Genomic DNA, 20,431 nt, shown 5'->3' with positions numbered 1-20,431 from the left:
ACATTAAACTTTATAGCGAGGATTACGATTCAATTCTCCGTAACTACAGTTGGAAGAAGACCGTAACAACTTGATTTCATGTCAGAACTGACTTTCAAACTAAATTAAACAATTTAGTGGACCAAATATTACTGGTAAAAAAATATATTTTTATAGTGATCTTAATTTAAAAATAAAAATAAATTATCTCCTCTTTTTTGTATACCAACTCAAAAACAAAGTCTTAAAAGAGTTTCTATTGATTTTAATCTCACGAAACTTGAAAATCAATTTATGAAATTGTGTCCGGAGAATATTTCATTTACATTCAACTCAATTTTAAATTTGTATTTTTATTAATAATTTATTGTTAAAAATAAATTACTTAAGATTAGTGGTGCAATTTATTATCTATTTGTCTTTTATTCATATCTAATTATTATATATTTTTTATTAATAAAAAACAAACATATATTATTTCACATTCAACTCGCTTTTAACTAAAATTAGTTTTATAAAATAAATTCATTTAACATTAATTTTTGTCATCATATAATCAAATATAAATTTTAAAGCTTAAGATTCTTCTTATGATTGAGACAATAACTTGATTAATGTCGATTCGAAAAATACAAAGTTAAAATTTGATTAAGATTGAAGCATGTATGTTCATATTCTTTTGTTTTTGTCGATCAATATTAATCGTATCATCATCTTAGTTGTGAGGACGTAATGGTCAACAATTTCTATTGTAGAAAGATGATAGACTTGGATTATCAAAACAAATTATGATTAACCGCTTATTAAAGTGGAAAAAAATACCATTTAAGTACATTTTAACTGGTAGAGATATTTTGTCAAAAAAAAAAAAAAACTGGTAGAGATATTATATTTTATATGTAGAGTCGAAGTTCAAACCAAAAATCTTCCCCTTATTCATCTAAATAGGTGAAGTTTAGCTATTAGACTACTTAGACAACAAAAAAATTTACATCTTAGTTGGTAGTTGATGATGCAAGAATGTTGATAAGAAATATATTGAGTTTGAAGAGATTTTTCACTTCACTTCATTACACTTAAAATGTGTGAATCTAATTATTAGACAAAAATAATGAAAGTGAAAAAGAATAATATGTCATAATATAATGAACTAAAGTTTGAATCACGAAGTATTTCTAATATAACTTTTTATTTTGAAACCAAATAGAAAATTTTCTCTCACATGAGATAATTTATATTCTTTTAGTAATACTTAAGAGGTTGATATCTTATAATAAATCATTTTTTAACCTACCAAAGATAGATCAAATTTCAAACCAAATAATTAAAAGATATAAAGTATCTACCATTTATATCACGCTATGTCGGTGAATATATGAGAAAATAAAATGTAAAAAAAGAAAATAAAGATAAAAAGAGGAAGAGAAATCTAGAAAGAAAAGAATAAGGTATGGTAATGATTAAAAAAACTTAAAAAAAAGGTAAAATTGAAATTAAAGGAAAAAAAAAATAAAAGAAAAGAAAGAATGATAGGCCATTACAGCCACAGCCAGAGAAACCCACAGGGAAAGGTAAGAAAGAAAACAACACTCTTTTGAGGTCCATTTTCAATCTTCTTAATTAATTATAAATATATATTTTTTGTATTTGTATAGATAGATAGATGAACAAGATCAATAGAAGGTGTTATTGTTGTTAACTTTTGTTATGGTTCTTTCCTTCAACCACAATCTCTCTTTCTCTCTCCCACCACCCATTCATCTTTTTCTCTCTCTTCTTCTCCCTCTCTTCCTCTCATCATTCTCCTCCTCAATCTCTTCATCTCCTCCATCTCTTTAATCCAATATATTCAAAACCCATCATCTCTCTCTCTCCCTCTCTCTGTTTCATACATCAAACCTTGTTGAAACAAACAAAAAAAAATGAGTCTTTTGTAAAAAAAAATAAAAAAAATTCAAAGGTTTTTCCTTTGATTCATCAATTTTTGAACGTTTTCTCTCCGATTTGATTTTCTGGGTCGTCTTAGAATTTGAAAAAGATTGAACCTTTGAAGATGGGTCGTGGAGGTGGCACAGCCGCCGCAGCGGCGGCGGCGGCAGCAGCGGCTGAACCGGGTTTTTTCAAAGAGCCAAGATACAGAGGCGTGAGAAAAAGACCGTGGGGACGGTTCGCCGCCGAGATCAGAGATCCTTTGAAAAAAGCAAGAGTTTGGCTCGGAACATTTGACACGGCTGAAGAGGCGGCGCGTGCCTACGACACCGCCGCTAGAAATCTCCGGGGACCAAAAGCCAAGACAAATTTTCCTCTTGCACAGCCTTTTTACCATAATATGGATGCCGGAGACCCGTTTTCCGATCAACGTTTCTACGCCGGTGCCGGAGTTGTCGCCGGCGATGGGTTTCAGGATCATCGGAGACCTACATCAAGTGGGATGAGTAGCACCGTTGAATCCTTCAGCGGTCCACGTCCGATCGGATTACCGGCACCGCCGTCGATCGTCGCCGGAAGAAGGTACCCACGTACACCGCCGGTTGCACCAGAGGATTGCCGTAGTGACTGTGATTCATCGTCGTCGGTTGTTGACGACGGTGACGGCGATAACGTGGCTTCATCGACGATGCTTTCATTTAAACGCCAACCACTGCCGTTTGATCTGAACGCGCCGCCGTTGGATGATGCTGACGTGGCAAATTATGGTGGTGAAGATCTGCACTGCACCCTTCTCTGCCTCTGATGAAATTGAGATAATTGATGTATTGGTTCGTTGAAGAAATTATGAATTTTTTTTCTTTAATTTTTTTGGTTTCTTTTTTTCCCCTTTTTTTTATTATGCGGAAAAAATGAAAATGAAGATGAAATTTATGATTGATGATCGGTTATGAGATTATGGTAATATAATCTTAATTTCTGTGAGAGTTTGTCTTCTCTTCTGCTTTGATGTATGAAAAAAAGGCTATATTATTATCCATCATAATTTTATTTTCTATGTTTTTTGTTCTCAAATTTTTAAGGATTATGAGAAGAAAAAAAACTAGAAATTGTTATGATATGATCTACTATTAGATCTTAAAATATGATTATGGATTGAGATTCATCTGATTTTGGATTGCATCATCTTTGCATCACCCACTTCCATGTCACAAATCACTTGTATATGATTAGTTTATAAGTTTTATATTTTTAATCTAATAACCATTTTTGCCTATGTTCATTTTTCCTTCATACTAATATAATTGATCCTTTTTATGTTTGATAACATAGTTGAATTTTTCTAAGATCTAGTAATAGATAGTTGATGTCATTTTTGAAGGATAGAGAAGCTCATAGTTTGATTGTTAGGTCAGAAATAATATAGGTAATAGTTTTTTTGGTACAAATATAGGTTGGATGATTGAATTAGGAATTGAAACATAGGCTTTTTGGGGGTACATTACATACTCCCTCCGTCCCAAAAAGAATGACTCAGTTGACCGAAACACGCATGCCAATGCATAACTTTGGCGACTAATATCTTTAATTGTATAATAGTAAAAATTATAAAAAATTGATATTTTGAAAATACTCATCGAGACGAATCTAACAACATCTTATATGTTAATATTTATTTTTATTTATTAGTAGAAAAATATGGTCAAAACAATATATATGAATAGTGCATATATTCAAAATGGGTCATTCTTTTTGGGACGGAGGGAGTAGTGTTTTCCTCCTAGATTTTATTGTTTTACACTCGGTCGGAAGGAAAGAAAAGTGGGAAGGAAAGAAAATACGGAAATCGATCAATGAACTTAAACTAAATTTTAATCCAAATTCATTCTTAGGTTTATGTGTTTTCCTTCTTTCCCACTTTCCTTCATATCAAACGTTAAGTGTGTGGTATTATGGTAGTTTTGTTGTCAAAATTATGGCGAACCTCTTTAATTTTGTAAAAATTACACTATAGTTTTTATGATTTTGATTGATTCCTTTCGCGGTGATTTTATCAAACTCATTTGCTATTCTTCTTAGAAGATAGGTTGGGGAGAAACTTTGTTAGGTAAGGGATGTAGATGTAGGTGGTGATAATTTATTCTTTCTTTTTCTTATTTTGTGTGCAACGGAATAGAAAAAAGAACAATGATGTTGCCTTCTATAGCACTCAAGATGTTTGGCAGGCATGGTGGGTAATTTAGATGTTGGGGAGTGAATGATTTGATAGAAGAGATGATTCATTTTACTTTTTCATCACTAATAATACTAACTTGTATCACTTTGTAAATTCAAACTCTACCTTATTCTATTTATCGATTAATATATTTGATCTATAATGTATCTAATTTATAATATAAATTAAATGTATTATTGATTTAATAAGCTTGAAAAAAGTGAATTGTTGTTTTATGAGATTGGAAGGAGTATAAGAAAGGAATCAATCTTTTGGTTCTTCATGTAATGGACTACTTTGTAATTTCACCTTAGATTACTTTTTTTTTTTTTTGTCTTTGAAGTAGGAATGAATTTTTGGGTGTAAATTGAATACATGAAAATGTAGAAATGAATTATTCATACCTTCTGAGGTTCAATTAGGTGGTAGTTTTAATGTTGTTGCATATTTTAGTTTGGATTAATTACATGAATATGTAGAAAGAGAGGTGGATCATTTTATATGGAGAGAAATAAGTGATGTACTATGTATATAATTGATACTTTTTTTTTTTAATAATTCTCTATATCTTTCTCTTTAAATAGAATTTTAAAAAAGGATTAGGTTGAAATGTGCCTTTTTTTTTTTGAAATTTCAAAGTATTTATGATAATGTTATTCTTACCTTGTCTTTTCAAAATTTTGAGGTTAAATTTGTTACAAGAGAAACAAATTTGGTTGCTCCTATCCTTGATAGTGTGGCTAATTGTTGAACTGATTTTTATAAATTTGAGATTTTTTTTATTTATGTATTGAACATTTAGTAACTTAATAAAATACATTAAGTTTGTTTTATTAAATAAAATATTGAATATATTATTTTTAATTATATTACTATTTTTATTTTTTGAATCATTACCATAGAACACTATTTAGTATTTCCCTTAAAAAAAATTAGACAAAAATTCAATCATTATAGTTTGATTCCTAGCCACTATATTTGGCTAGTGATGAGTGGGTTAATATGTTATAGGTTCTAAGTTCGATTTCAAAATCATTGTAAAAAAAAAAAATTAGACAAAAATTCAATCACTATAAAGAGAATTTGACAAAGAAAGTACTAATTTTAGGTTGAATATAATTTTCCTACCTAGTAAATAGCTCTACTTTATTCAGAGACATCATGAAAGTAGCAGGTTCTTGAAGCTAATTTTCCTACCTAATAAATATTCCAAAAAAAAATATTGGAATGCATCTCTTTTTATTTTATTTTTTGTTATAATTTCATGTTAGTAATGGACTTGTTTCTTAACATGCATACTACTAGTACTTATATTCTCTATTTAACTTTTTAGTAGTACAAGATTTTTGAAATAGATTAAAAAATTATTTAAAAATAGGGAAATGCTAACTAGTGTCCCCGGGGCACTAGTTAAGGATACTAATTATAGTAAAATTACATTAAAATTTGTGTAGTCAATGTTTATAAAGTATAAAAAGTGTCATTTTCAATGCAAAAATTGCTTTTTTTTGTATCCTTAACTAGTGTCCCGAGGGCACTAGTTAGCATGACTCTTAAAAATATATAGTGATACAAAAATATGGCATAAAAATTATATTTTTCAAAACACAAGATGAATTTTTTTACTATAAAAATTATCTTTATTTACATGTAAATGTATACTACTAGTCAAAAGAAATAAAATATTGAAATTATCAAAGATTTAGAAGGAGGCAGAAAACACATTTCCTTCTTTTAAGAGGGGTTGAATCCTTTATTTTATTTAACCCTTTATTTATTCAAACAAAGAAAGGCAAGTAGATGTGTGTGGTACTGACCCTACACACAGCACCTTCATTACATAGGGAATACAAATACAAAGGGATGGTCATATACAACCAAAAAAAATGAGAGATTCCTGAAAAGTCAACAAAATGGTCGTTTGAATTGATGCTTTTGAGGCCTGCAACATGCAAAAACACTATTTACCATTTTAGTAATTTAGAATTCTATAGTATACCAATTTTTATTTTCTTGTTTGTTTCCATAACCACATGAAATGGAACTTTCAAGGTAGGTTTCAATAACCATTTGATTTGCCTTGTCCACTGCGGACTTGGATTTGACGCTGTAACTGCATCATGTAATTATTCGATCTTACCTAAAATCAATAATTGAGATTGATTATAGTTAATTTTGTTAATATCTAACCTGATCGTCCAATTTAAAATCTAAGACTATGATTTTAAAACTGTTGTATTGTGTGCTGCTTTTACGACGGCAGATCCAAATTTGCCTATTGCTTGGTATGACCTCTTGGTGCAACTTTTTTTTTTTTTTTTTTGGTTTTTCACCACAAGTTGAATCTGATTCAGGGGTCAATTCTGGCATCAAGTGTTCCAGCCCCCTTCCGATCGCAGTTGCGGGGGATTGAACCGCGGTCCTCCCTACCAAGTTCAGCGCCAATCACCACTGAACCAACTAAACGATTTTCTTATCTTGTCTTGCTGTAGAAGTCCACTACTTGTACGCAACATTTATATATCTCCATTAAGATGTGTATTTTTTTGTGGTTGCATCATTAAGATGTGTATATTGTTAATAGTTATCAATAAGTTGTGGTTGGATAATGATCATGTGTGATCTATTGTGGTTCACACTAACCGTGACTTAAAATCTAAGGTTGAAATTTCGGAATGGATAGATAGGTTGTACGAAAATTTTATTGAAGATCTTTAATAAGGTTAATGGTTTTGCTTGTGTTGGAGAGTTATCCGAGCAAGTGTCGGAAATAACAAGTTAATATTTCACGATCATAAGAGAGATTAGAGGATTAGAGATGTTACATCTCAATCCGAAATTTAGGTATTGAATATATTACCTTATAATTTAATATTTGGTTTATCCATAATTGATGTGAAAGTAGCTACTCATATATAAATCTAATAATTTTTTCGTTAAGTATGAGTCCCACGTCCTCTACTTGATTCAAACACCAGAATTTCACTCATGTTCCTTCATCAAGCCAAACCATATACTCTGATATTATTTGTGGGCAGTCCATAAGAGTTTTCAGGAACACATTTAGTCAATACTCTAAGACTATAAAAGAGATCTCACATCTCAATCGAAATTTTTAAGGCAACACTAATCACCAACTAAACCTAATACCCTACATCAGGGTGTTTCTTCCTAATCTAAATTCCTCTCATAAAAATGATGATGTGTATTGTCTAAACAATGAGACAATTTGGATTAACTTATTTGAGTTTTGTTATTGACCTTACACTTGTAAAACTGTTTGTAAAATTACTTTATTACAAGTTCTCCAAGCATATGAAAATATCTTATTTATAAAATTTTCTTATACCTAACTATTTCTATGATAAGTGCTCTGTAAACGCTTAATTAAATTGTATATTCAATATATCAACCAAACACACAAATTAATGTTTGCATCCAAACAAATTCACGTTTGTCCATGAAATTTCATCCATGTCAACAAAGTGTTCGATATCTGATTGGATCTTCTATTTGCACTACCTACAATTTGGATTTAACTTAATTTTTTTTTTATTTTCTATTAATAGATTACTTATAAATTCCATCCATTCCATCCAAAAAATACTTATTGAAGTTGGTGATTTTCTTGCACGCTGAGCTGTTGTAGCTCTCCTAATCTGAATTTTAATTTATAAAAGGAAAATAATTTTTTTATTTCCCTGCTCTGATTCAAAAATAAAAGGATAAGAGGCAGCAGTATGATACCCCATTATATGCCTCCGATTAATATGCTCTATGATTGTATGGCCACTAATAATATTTTGTAAAATAAAAAATAGTTGCTCAAAATCCACTTTAGCATGCAAACAAAATGGCATGTGAATAATTACAAGTTTAAAAAGTTTATTTATCTTACACATTAAAACTTGATATTTCAATTTTCCAAGTGAAATATTTTGTTTTGTTTATTGGATGTAAAAATATAGAATATTTTTTTTCATGTAATTTAGTGATCAAAATTTCACCGCTTAAAGTGAATGACTGAAATTTTTTGAATTAAAACTTTAATTTTTGCATATTGTAATATTTTTTTTAGGGTTATCATGACATTGATACGAAGTTTCCACCGTCGTTATGATTAATACACGTGGGGCACACAAGGTGGATTATTCCCTTTCTACCGAGTTTTCTCCATATGTTTAAAGGGACCAAGATCATTACCACTTAAACCAATTTATTATTGATTGCATATTATAATGTTCCTATTATCTGAACTAAGTAGAATAAAAATGGAATATTACATAGAAATCTTAGGTTAATAATTTATGCTTAGATTTCTAATATTAGGTTGGGATAGGTGAGATATAAAATTTGAAATGCAAGACTTAGTATTTTGATTAGGGATGGTAACATTCAATAATTAAAAGTGTTTTTTTAAAAGCAATTAAAAGAAGTGTTAGTATGTATAGGACCACTTTGTTGGTTCAGCGAATTTCTGTCACATTGGGGAAGGAAGGAAGGATAAGGACAAGTGACTGAGATGTGAGTTAAATGTGAAGGGAAGGAGTTGATGGGGAGGGAGATTGTGGTCACAAGAGTGTAAATATGTTTATTCATCATGTCATGGGTTCCATTTGCATTTATTATGTGAGACAATATAATTGGACTCAGAAACTTGTATTATCAAAGTGTTTTGAAGATTGTTGCTCAAAAAATGAAACACTGCTTTTTTAAGGGTGGCTAAGTGTTTGGACCATAAGAAGTGGCCTATTAAGCTTGCACTAGAGAGAGACAGAGAGAGGAAAAAAAAAAGATGAGTTTTAAAAAAATTGCAGGCAAGAGAGTGAAACTAAACTCCCAATACAAAAAAAGATCAACATAATTCGTGCGCAAGGACAACGCACAATTCGAAAAATGGTCCAAATTGGTCATTTTGGATGTGTAAAACATAATAAGTATTTATGTGTAATATAGAATGCACCGATAATTTGTATGACTACGATGCATTGAAACTGGTTTAACCCTGTAATTTACTGTATTAGTGACAAACCAAATTTCTTTATGATCAAATGATACTATAACACCCTAATTTGAAGAGTCAACTAAATGATTTTATCAAATTTGATGATACTAGAAGGTTGGTTTGGTTCTTAATAGGTATTGTCCGTCCATCGACCGATCTAGACGGATGTGTTCAATTAAACAAAATTTCCGTTGAAAATGACGATGATGTGAGAGTTTGGCACTACATTTTCCAATGTTCATGCTATTTAGGTTAGTTTGATTTGTCTTAGGATTAGATCGTCAATATAATAATAGTGGCGTTCATGGTTAGTTTAATCAAACTATCGTATACTTTCACATTTTTAAATAATCTTTAATATTTATGTTTATAATATTATAAGAACATTTCCGATAAAAATTTAGATTTTTTTATAAGATGAATTATTTACGTGCAAAAAACTAAAAAATTCATATTTAATTCAGCTCTTGTTAAAAAAATAAAACTTTTGTAACAAAGATTCATATAATGTACTAAACATGACAGCAAAAAAAATTAAAATTTCGAATGATATGCACGAGTTGAATAAAAAGTAGGAACTAAAAACTTTGAGTGAAGAAACTTCAGGAACTAAAAAGTGTGAAAACAAACTTCAGGGATTAAAACAAAAATTCTGTAAAATTATAGAGACAAAAAACATATTTAAGAGTTAAATTTATCTATTGGCATCGTGACTTATAAAACTATTTGAGAGATGTTTTATACAATAATAACTTATGTAAACAACTTTTAGTTTTATATAAAAATTATTTTGATTCCAATGGACGTCAATTCAATATAGGTGACCTATTTATCATCTCTCATTTTGTAATGATCAATCCTTTTAATTATGGACATGCATTTTCATACATGCATTTCTTATTTTTTCACTCACAAAGAGGTGGTTATTTGTGTTTTTTCATTTTGAAAAAATAAAAGAAAATTATTTTTTAATAAAAAAAACTACCTCTTTGTAAGAGGAAAAGTAAAAAATGTATGTATGAAAATGCATGTAAGTTTTATCCTTTAATTATTCATTAATTTACTCTACTTAGAAGGTGGAGAAACTTCCTAAAAAAAAAATAAAAACTAAAAGACTAATTTTTCATTTCATTTTTTACTATCATTACATTTCACGATGTCTTTTATTTATGCATTGATATAGCCCTATTCTTTTGTGCCTATAATCTTTAAAAAAAGAGTTTAATTGATTGACACCGTTAGTGTAAGGATTCTTTACACACGTATTTAATGATATCTTAACACATCATTTAACGAACATAACACATCATGTATTTTTAAATATCATACATAATGTGTTAATATATTATTGGATGCATGTGTAAAATAATTTTACGGTGCATATAAATTAAATTCTTAAAAAAAAGCTAAAATATGCATTAATTAATTAATTAATTATTAATTTAATAAAGTGAAGGAAGTGTATGGTAGTTTGATTGCATCGTGTGGCGATAATGGGTAGCGAAGAAGAGAGGGTTCTTGAGAATCAACTCGAACTTCAATTGAATGAACAAAAAGACTCTCTTTCTGCAATCGATCATGCTCTTCTCATTGATCCAACCAATTCCGAACTCCGAGAGGTATGTAATCAATTTGTGATTTCTGGAAATGCAATGCAACCCTATATGTTCAATTTCAATATTTGAATGGAATGGATCCTCAATTCAATTTAAAGCTTCAATTTTTCACTTGAAATTGGTGTGTTTTATTATTATTGTTACTTTTGTATTCTAAATTGACATGCTTTGGAAAATCCATTTGAGTTGTTGGTTGTTATATGGCTATATGCCTATATGCATGTTTAAGGTTAATTGCTGTGTTGTTTAATGGAACTGAAAGCCTATTCGATAATTCGATCACAAATTCATTCGATAATACTAGTGGGCTGAATTGTTTGATATCACAGGTTCATGAGGAGCTTGTTCAGGCTATTAAGGATGCAGAGGAAGGACTTCTTCACCTAAAGCGTTCAAGATTATTATCTGAAGCAGACACATTGCTGCCTAGTACTAATATTTTTGCTGAACAAGAAGAGAAAGTGGAGCCAATTGATCCTGCAGATGTTGAACCAGAGCCGCTACAGGAAAAATGCTATTCTGTTGGATCTATATGTAGATTCCGTTACAAAGATGGGCGTTGGTACAATGGTAAAGTGCTGCAATCGGATAATTCAGTGGCAACAATTTCATTTCTAACTCCTACATCTGAGAATATGATGGTAAGTAAATTTATTTTGGTCAAGTGTATCTCTTTTTTCTTCTATTTTGGTGACAAAATGTATATTGCAGTATTCTATTTTATATTTTTGACTAATATAGTTTTTATCCCCTCGAATTCCTATACCTTAATCTGTAACAAATAACAAAAAGAAAGGACCTTGAAAATTAAAAAGGCAAATGATTAGTTCATATGTGCTGTCTCCAATACCCTCATTACTCTTCACCTTTTACTCCACCCCTAAAATGGAAAATGATTAGCTATATGTTGTCATAGTTTATTTTTATGTCCTTGTGGGACAATATAAAAACACGTTCATGTATTTTCCCCTCGCAATTTCAGCTTTCATGGTATGTGTCCAAGTGGTCTAGAGTTTGATCCTTGCAGTTCAAATTATTCTTACATGAATTTAAGCACAATATAGGTAGTCTTATGTGTTATCCATGCCTGAAGTCCAAAGGGTTCTTGTGTGAGTGGGTGTATTTTAAGATATCATATAAAATAATCTACAGGTCGCAACATAATAAAGCATTTGGAGTAGTTGGTTCATGACAATTGGCAGTCCGAACTCCCAAAATACAGTTCATATCTTCCAATATGGGAGCTTCGGAATTATGACACTGAAACTAAGACAATGTGATATAGGACACCACGGATCAATAAGTTTGATGACCCAATCATTGGGTCCAGCTCACACACTTACATCTTCTAGAATGGTGAAGAGCAGGGAACACAGAGTCGGTTAGGATGCTCCCTGAGTTTCAGGGGATTTCTGTTACAGACTCCGATATAAGAGGGAGAGAAGGGGATAAGAGAATTCGTTCTTGAAATTGGTCAGAGTCAGTTAGGAGGTATTTACATATGGATTAGGAGCTTGCTCTGGACTAAGTATCAACCATTGTAGAGCTCCTGCTCATCACTTTTCTATTCAATAATAAACTGTTGCAGAATTCATTTTTCTAGTTTCTATCATACTGAAAAGTAAGACAATTAGTGATGAAAATAGGCAGGCTGCATCATAGAGCCTATGGCATAGTCCAAATATGAGTCAGGCCAGGTTCTGTAATCTGCTTATTTATTAAATAAAATCTTCCCAAAGGTTTTCTCAAAATCCTAAATCCTATTTATTAAGCTTAATATTTTAGGTTTTAGGCCATTTTAAAAATCTTAGGCCTACTAGGCAAACTATTCAGGTAAATGTAAATGATAAGATAATAATTTTATTATTATTATTATTATATTAGATTTTTTATTACTCGCTTAAAGTTTTTATATTGTTGGCCTACATAAAAGACTTGAACCTACATGCTCATTTAGTGATTAGCTTATTTAAAGGTCTTATTGCAAAATAGGGTTTGAAAGGATTTTGATGTTAAGTTAGACTTTTAATAAAGCCAACCTTAAAAAATGACCAATATCCTGTAGACAATAGGCAAGATTTTCTGCATTTCATTATTCCAATGCCATACTTGTAAAACCTTTGCCATTCAAAAAACAAACTTGTAAAACCTACATTTCTGTGTATTTCTTTCTTTTTATATTTCGTACGAGGGTTCCTTATCCTTCTTTTTTTCCTTACTATTTTCTCATTCTAATACAATTTCTATAATAGAAAAAGTGAATATATTTAGAGGATTTATGTTAAAATATGCTACAATTGTGCAGCTATGCGGACATTTATTCTGTATTTGATGTTTCAACAGTTCAGGTTCTTCTCATCATACTTCAAATTTGTTTTTTACCAACTTATTTGCTACTTTTTTCTAGTGTGTGGAAAACTGTTGTATAAGATATAATATAACAAGAAATCGTTTATATGAAAAATGATTCATTTTACATATCACTAAATAGTACTACACTTTACATATAGCATCCAACAATATCAGTAATTAAATTAGTAAAATCCCAGACAAATCTCAATTTTTTTATATTAAATGAAGTTAAATATTTTTGTTTGTTTCTTAGAGGTTTGAATCACCTCATCAATGAGCTAATGTTAGCTAGTAAAATCTGGAGTCTGGACATTAAAAAGCTTTTTTCCTGGTATATTGCTTTTGTCTTTGTCATTCTTAGTGTATATTGTATCTTATTCCTTCCTCATATAATTTCAGTCTTAATTGTTCTCAAGGATTTCATAGTAACCTGATCTGCCATTAATTACCTTATACTAGGATAAAAAACAAGAAAAATAATTCCGATTTAACAATATGTGGATTGCATGTGTGTGAAGTATACTGGATTTTTTTTTTCTTCTTCGAAGAGTATAATGGAATTGCTACTTCTTCGAAAGATGTCTGTCTTATCATTTTTATGCCTTAAAACTTTGGTTCCAAATTATTTGATGAAATCAATTGCTTTTCATGCCATTTACTAACACTAGAACACCAAAGTGCAGATTTGCAAGTTCTTTTTACAACAGCGATGTCGATTTGGTAGTAACTGTCGCCTATCCCATGGTAAGCTGATGATATTGAGAAAATTTAACAAAATCGAATAGATTAGAGGTGTAATCACACAGACATCGTTACAATACTCTTTCAGTCTTTCACTAAACATAGTGATATTTGCACTTTTAAGTGCACATATTCAATGAGCATATAGACCCTTTTTTTTCCCTTCAAAAGAGAAGTTTTTGTTCAGATTCGGGAGCTAGTGCATGCGAATATACTTCTGTCGTCGAAGTTATACATAGTTTTTTTTTTTTTTTCAATTATAGTTTTCAATTTTTTTTTTTATCATCACTAGGGAAAACATTTTTTTAAATGATGTTTTTCCATGAGATATAAATTTTGTTTAACATCTTAAAACATGTAGGTGGCTTGTGTACTTTTTCACCTAGATTTGAAGGTAGTATATAGTTGTCTAAATTTCATTCTGGTTCATTGCAGGCTATATGTTTGGCATTTAGTTTTAAAATGACAATCGTTTCTCAACTCAATATTTGTGGCATTGGGGGTGAAATGCTTCACTTCTTTACTCATTCAGTTACTTCTATTTACCTAAGTTTCTGCATGCTCCAAGACACATAAGAGCATTGGGGAACTAGGCTAAGAAAGAAAAATAAACAAATGACATACTTAATAGTTAATACTGTTTAATGCAATTTATTTTTCTGTGGTTGTGAATATGAAGGGTTAGATGCTATTGGAATCCGCTTATTTATTTTTTGGTCCAGAATTAACCCCTCTCCCATCCCCTCTAATTTGAATATTTAATCATGGTTTGGTTGTTCAGAAGGTGATCTTTGTATACCATAAGTCTATTTTCAAATGTGTGTTGCTGTTTTACAGTCGTTGAAGTTATAGGATTCAGATAAAGAGGGGGACAAAAAAATACATGGAATTTTTATTATAGTTTTATAATAGAATTGAACTCCTAATTCTACTCAAACAGGGTAAAAATATCATGATAGTAACTAAGAAATATTGAATTATTGATGTATTTATCTTAATCTTAATTAAAAACAGCATTAATATCAAGATATTAGATATTTGCATAGCTACAGTTATACTTATAGGCTTAGCATCTGCCTGTTCATTATTTTCTGAACAGTTGTGTTCATATTATCATATAATTTTTTTTTGATGGACATATTATCATATAATTTGTTAAGTATGTAACAGCTTTTGTACTATCTATGCTTACAGGAATTGATGTTCCACTATCCTCCCTTAAGGAATATGTCCCAACAATCTGGAAACCATCCCTTGCAGGGTCAAGCATATGGGCAGTCTCAAATGCAAATCCAGGGATTTGGAGAGAAGCTGAGCTTGAGTCATGGGACGAAAAAGCTGGAGTTGGACAAGTTGTTTTCCGAGACGATGGAAGTTCTGTGAAGCTTGGTGCACAAGATATGGTATTATCTGAGTATGCAGATGTGAGTGACATAGATAGTGATTCCAGCTTAGAACAATCCGATTACAGCGGCTCAGAGGAAGAGGAACCACAGGGTTTAGGATTTATGGATAGTACCAACTTACAGAAAGGTGTTCAAACCGAAACTGCAATATTTGCGACGTGGGAGAACCATACCAGAGGAATGGCTTCCAAAATGATGGCTAATATGGGTTACCAAGAAGGAACGGGTTTAGGTTTAACTGGACAGGGCATGCTTAATCCCATACCGGTGAAGGTCCTACCACCAGGACAGTCCTTAGATCATGCGCTTAAGTCTCATAAAGTGAAAGAGAACACCCAGACGAAAAGAAAGAAACGTACCCGAGGTGGTCGGAGAAAACGCGAGAAGAAATTTGCTGAAGCAATTCGTGCCGCAAAAGAAGAAGAAGAATCGCCACCAGATGTCTTCTCACTAATAAACACTCAACTAGCAATGCACGGTGAAGCTTCCAATGAAGGATCAATGAAGAAGCAGCAAAGTAAAGGTTCAGCAGAAGTTAAAAAGGTGGATAGGAAGGTGTTGGTTGCTTATGAGAATGATGTGAAGGATCTGAAAATTCAGGTTCTAAAGTTTGAACAAATGGCGGAAGCAAACAAGAGAGAAAAACCTGTTTACGACGCTGCTATGAAAAAATTAGTCCAAACCCGCAAGGCTTTGGCTGAGGCTGAAGCAGTTCACGCTTCTGCCTCAGATGATGTTGTTAGCAAAGAGAAAGAAAAGAGATGGCTTAAGTTTTAGTTAGCACTTAGGACTCAGTTCTATTTATCCTTATGCTGATACTTTGAAAAGAAGAAATAGGGAAGAAATTTCACAGGTGTAAGTAACTCTACTAAGATACTAGTAAGATTGTCTTGTACATGCACTGTCGCTGTTCTATCTACTATAAGTGGAAGACGTCTATTTTTTCCATTCACCTGAGTGGTCAGTATTGTACTGTTCATTTGCATGAGTTACTGTATGTTTGGGCGATTGTTTGCCAAATGTGATTTTGGATGAAATTAACTTTGCACTTGTTTGGTTGTGTGTTAAGTTATAAACTCACATCCTGCATCCTAATGTCACTTACACTGATATTACGAAGTTGAGGAGTGCTATGAACACTCACTTTTTAATACTCGCTCTAACTTACACAAGGGTTAGAGCCAACCAAATAATTGGATATAGTCTATTATAGTTTTGTTGGTCTCCAACCAAATACTATAATTTTCAGGCGGAACCGGAGTGTTCCAAAGTTGTTGCACTGCTAACAGGAAATCGGCATCAAACTCCACACGGACCTGCATACTACGCAAGAACCTGTAACAACCACCCACACAAAATGTTGCCTCCCTCAATCTCCCAACACACTTTGTCTGTCGTTCCTTCCTGCAGAATTACATCTGCTAAAAGCTCCTCCGTAGCAGATTTTCTGTTATTCTCAGATTCATTCAATTCCCTCATCCACTGCCAGTTCCAACGATGCCTTGAGTATCTATGCCGTAATTTCTCTACTACTGAAATGTTTATAGTCTGTTGCTAGCTTGTATAAATCCTCAAACTCACTACAAAACTTTAAATTTCCTAACCATTTGTCTTCCCAAAACCTCACTGTTTCTCCATCTCCTAGACTCCTACCTTTGTCTTCATTAAGTTTGCAAACCAACAATTTAAACCATACTCATGCTCGCACGCATGTATGCAGACATAGATATAGAAATTGATAGTCATTTTATTGTTGATTTTGTTAGGCATTGGACGACCTCCTGAGAAAATGGATCCTGCGACATTTGTTCTTCGATCTTTCACTAAACAGAAAAGGGAAGAAGTATCTTTTCTTTCATTTTGAAGTATGAATTGACAAACTGGATTTAGGCACATGGAAGTCATACATGTTAATGTTAATAATTATAATTTTCAGCTGGATTTTACCTTACAACGTGGATTAGAAGCCGTGCGGATTATTTTGTTGGAGGGGTTTGATAAAGGTGCAACATTTGTTAGTAGTGCCAAAAAGATAGAACAAATAGGCTGAGGGACATCCTTTTGACGATTATAAACAATTTTCAAGGCAAGCCTAATTTATAAAACAGCATATAACCTAGTGTGAACTTAAAGTAGCTATTTTAGCCTATTTTATCTTGCCAGGAAACACAAGGAAACTTAAAGTATTAAACTCATTCAAGGCAAGCCTCCATTAATTCGAAAGAACTAAGTTTGAGCAAGTAATAGTATTCATCCTATACATATGATTGTGTTTCATTAGTTGAGTAGTTCTGGTGAAGTGAATTATAATATTATAGTTCTGGAATTATTAGTTCCGATTCAGTTGAGTTATTCATTTTCCTCATTCTTCGGGTCACAAGGCCTCTTGTACACCTTTTATATATAATACTCCAAATATTTTAGTTTTAGTGGCTGGTTCTTCTTCCTATAAATTTAGACTCTTGAACTAAATAAATCATATACCAATATGACTTCATTACCGGCCACAAAAACTAAAATATAATGCAGAAAAGTAATACGTACTGTTGTGGTAAGTGTGAGTGGTTAAAGTGTGGTGTCCAACTCACTTGTGAAGTTGTTCTTGAGCCCAATGTGGATGATCCAGATCCAACAGTGGTATCAGAGCCGATGGTTTAACGAAGGGTTGAACTGACTCCTTGTATCGAAAGTCTTCCTGACAAAGGTGGTCGGGCGGCGAGTTCCGTGGAGCAGTGTGGCTTACGGCGGTACAAGGAGTTTAACAACAAAATACTTTTGTTCTTGTGAGTTTAACTTAGTTGATTGATACATCACAATTTATTAAAAAAAACATTTTAGCTACTTAAAATAGTCACTTTGGCTCTGGTTGATAAAAAATAGCGGATAACTGATAAACTAACTTATAACTCACAAGCTAACGCATTGAATTTGTAGTGTTTGATAAAATTAACGGTTGAATTAGCTTATAAGTATGAAGCGGCATAAAAAATATATGTTTAATTAATTTTTTTTTCAAGTAAGATAGCGGGTAAAATTGTAAGACAGAAATGATAAGCTATAAGCTAAAGCTCATAAACTACTTAAAATAATGTTTAAAAAATAATCTATAAGCTAGTAAAATAAACAATAAACACTTTTTAAAAAATGTTTACCAAAATCTTTTTTTATCAAATGAGCTTATAAGCTATAAGCTCAAAATCCAATTTTACTAAACAAAGCTTTTATGTTTTTTCTCAATCCTAGCCACTTGTATTGAACTTTTATTTTTTTTTCAGGGGAAGGTAACCCGGTAATCTAAAGTTCGACAACAAAATAGTATGTAAAATCTGACAAAAACTTATTCACATGAAAAATTGAAATTAAATTTTCTGAAATGATTTGTCTCAGGGAGAACTCATGGACTTCTTGAGTGCAATATTTCTTTTTTAAATCAAAACGACGAGATGAGATGATGAGATCCATGTACATTTTTTAACTGTCCATAACCGGCGATGGTGGAAACCAGACAAAACAGAAGCATACCAGATCCTGCAAGACACGCAACCTTGAAATGACCTATGAACAACCAATTTCAAAGACATGATTGAACTGGACAGCTTACTGTATGTCCGACGTTAATAAAGAATCTCAATATGAATGGACCTACGAGGAATCTTAATTTAAATGAGAGGTTGGGAACTTATAATTAGTTATGATTTTACGTTTTTTTTTTTAAGTGAGAAATATTATTAAAATTCACATACATCCACAGGTTTAGAGTTTAATTTAGATTGTAACCAAAAAAAGAGTTTAATTTAGATGAAAATATATGATCTAATAACATTGTTACAATTTAGCTAAGATTTATGGAACATTATGATTTTATTTAATTAGTTTAGTATTTAGAATTTTAACGTTTTAAGGCGAAATAGTGGATGTACTAGAGTTTGAACTTCAATTCTTATATATTATGTACAATGTCTATAGTATACTAATTAAACTATGTTCACATAGATACTTGCTAGGTTTAATTAGTATAAGTGAGCCATATTCACGCTTGAATTAAAGAGAAACAATAATGTTGACTTGAGATCTTGGAGTGCATTTCTCACAAGGTCTTAGATTCGATTTGTTCTAATGCTAATTTTAGTTGGCTAGTTTATACAATGCTTTAAATACCTCTTCGCAAGTGGATGACTGAATTGTACTCATCATATTAGTCGGTCTTAGGCGTTCCTTAAATTAGATACCGAATTTTAAAAATAATTAAAGAAACAAGTTCTAGCCGATAAACATGACTTGTGACACACACCAGTTGCATTATTAGATAGACAATTTATTTAAATATTTGATTGTGCATAGAAATAAAATACAAGACACAATGCCAATTCTTTAAATAAATCACAATTATTTATAGAAATTCGAGTAATAATTTTTTGGCACAAATTGTCTATGTTAAATACAACATCCTTTGATTTTTATGTGTCATTTTAAAATGCGTATATTGAGTGATCTCTCCGGTCAAAAAGTGGTGGCCAACATAGAGCATTACGTCAATGTTGAAGTTGTACGTTGTTGGTGAAGATATATAAGCAAGCATTCCGACATTCAAGTCAGTAAGATACACGAAGTGAGAAGTACAAGGCTGTAGGATCACATGACTGAACCCTTCTTTGAAAAGAGTATTTATAGGTCCACCAGGGAGCCTCAATCATTGATGAGAAGTAGAGTTTTTTTTATCCTCGTCAATGAAAAGAGGCGGAATTAAGACCATTAAAATTTTGATGGACTGAATAGACATCACAAATAGTGGAATCCAGTAAAATTGCAGACTCTTAAAGTGGACCAGTTAGATCTCTCAGATTTTGGGCTGAGCAGAACAACAAACATAGCTTTGGCCCCGTCCAAACCACTAAGAATATATATTTACTATAGAACCAAATAAAACATAAGTGTACGAACAATTGATTTTGAGGTACAATATAAATTCTTTTTTCTGTTTAAAACTAGTCAAAATCAAATAGAGAGTCCTCTGGAACTGAAAGTAGTTAATAGGAAAATCACATTATATATGTAGGGGTTGAAGTTTGAACTCTGAACACTTCACTAATTCTCAAAGCTGTAATTTCTAGCTACTTGACCAAACAATAAATGAAAAATCAAATAGACCACACTTATTAATGTTGAAGTCATAAGTATGAACGGTTAC

General features: G+C 31.6%; 2 protein-coding genes across 2 annotated transcripts; both read left to right on the top strand.

The window, feature by feature from the left end:
- The first annotated feature begins 1,525 nt into the window (after positions 1-1,525).
- Positions 1,526-2,894, top strand: LOC123918970 (ethylene-responsive transcription factor 3-like). Its single transcript, XM_045971173.1, has one exon. It carries the CDS (start codon positions 2,033-2,035, stop codon positions 2,711-2,713), a length of 681 nt encoding a protein of 226 aa, XP_045827129.1. The 5' UTR covers positions 1,526-2,032; the 3' UTR covers positions 2,714-2,894.
- A 7,673-nt stretch (positions 2,895-10,567) lies between these two features.
- Positions 10,568-16,291, top strand: LOC123918969 (zinc finger CCCH domain-containing protein 18-like). The gene is made up of 4 exons (XM_045971172.1): positions 10,568-10,747; positions 11,074-11,385; positions 13,780-13,840; positions 15,032-16,291. Exons 1-4 carry the CDS (start codon positions 10,622-10,624, stop codon positions 16,018-16,020), a joined length of 1,488 nt encoding a protein of 495 aa, XP_045827128.1. The 5' UTR covers positions 10,568-10,621; the 3' UTR covers positions 16,021-16,291.
- Positions 16,292-20,431: the final 4,140 nt, after the last annotated feature.

This window comes from Trifolium pratense, linkage group LG3, assembly GCF_020283565.1.
Source record: "Trifolium pratense cultivar HEN17-A07 linkage group LG3, ARS_RC_1.1, whole genome shotgun sequence".
Classification (NCBI taxonomy): Eukaryota; Viridiplantae; Streptophyta; class Magnoliopsida; order Fabales; family Fabaceae; genus Trifolium; species Trifolium pratense.
The sequence above is the reverse complement of the archived record's forward strand: the minus strand, read 5'-3'. Positions and strand labels throughout refer to the sequence as shown.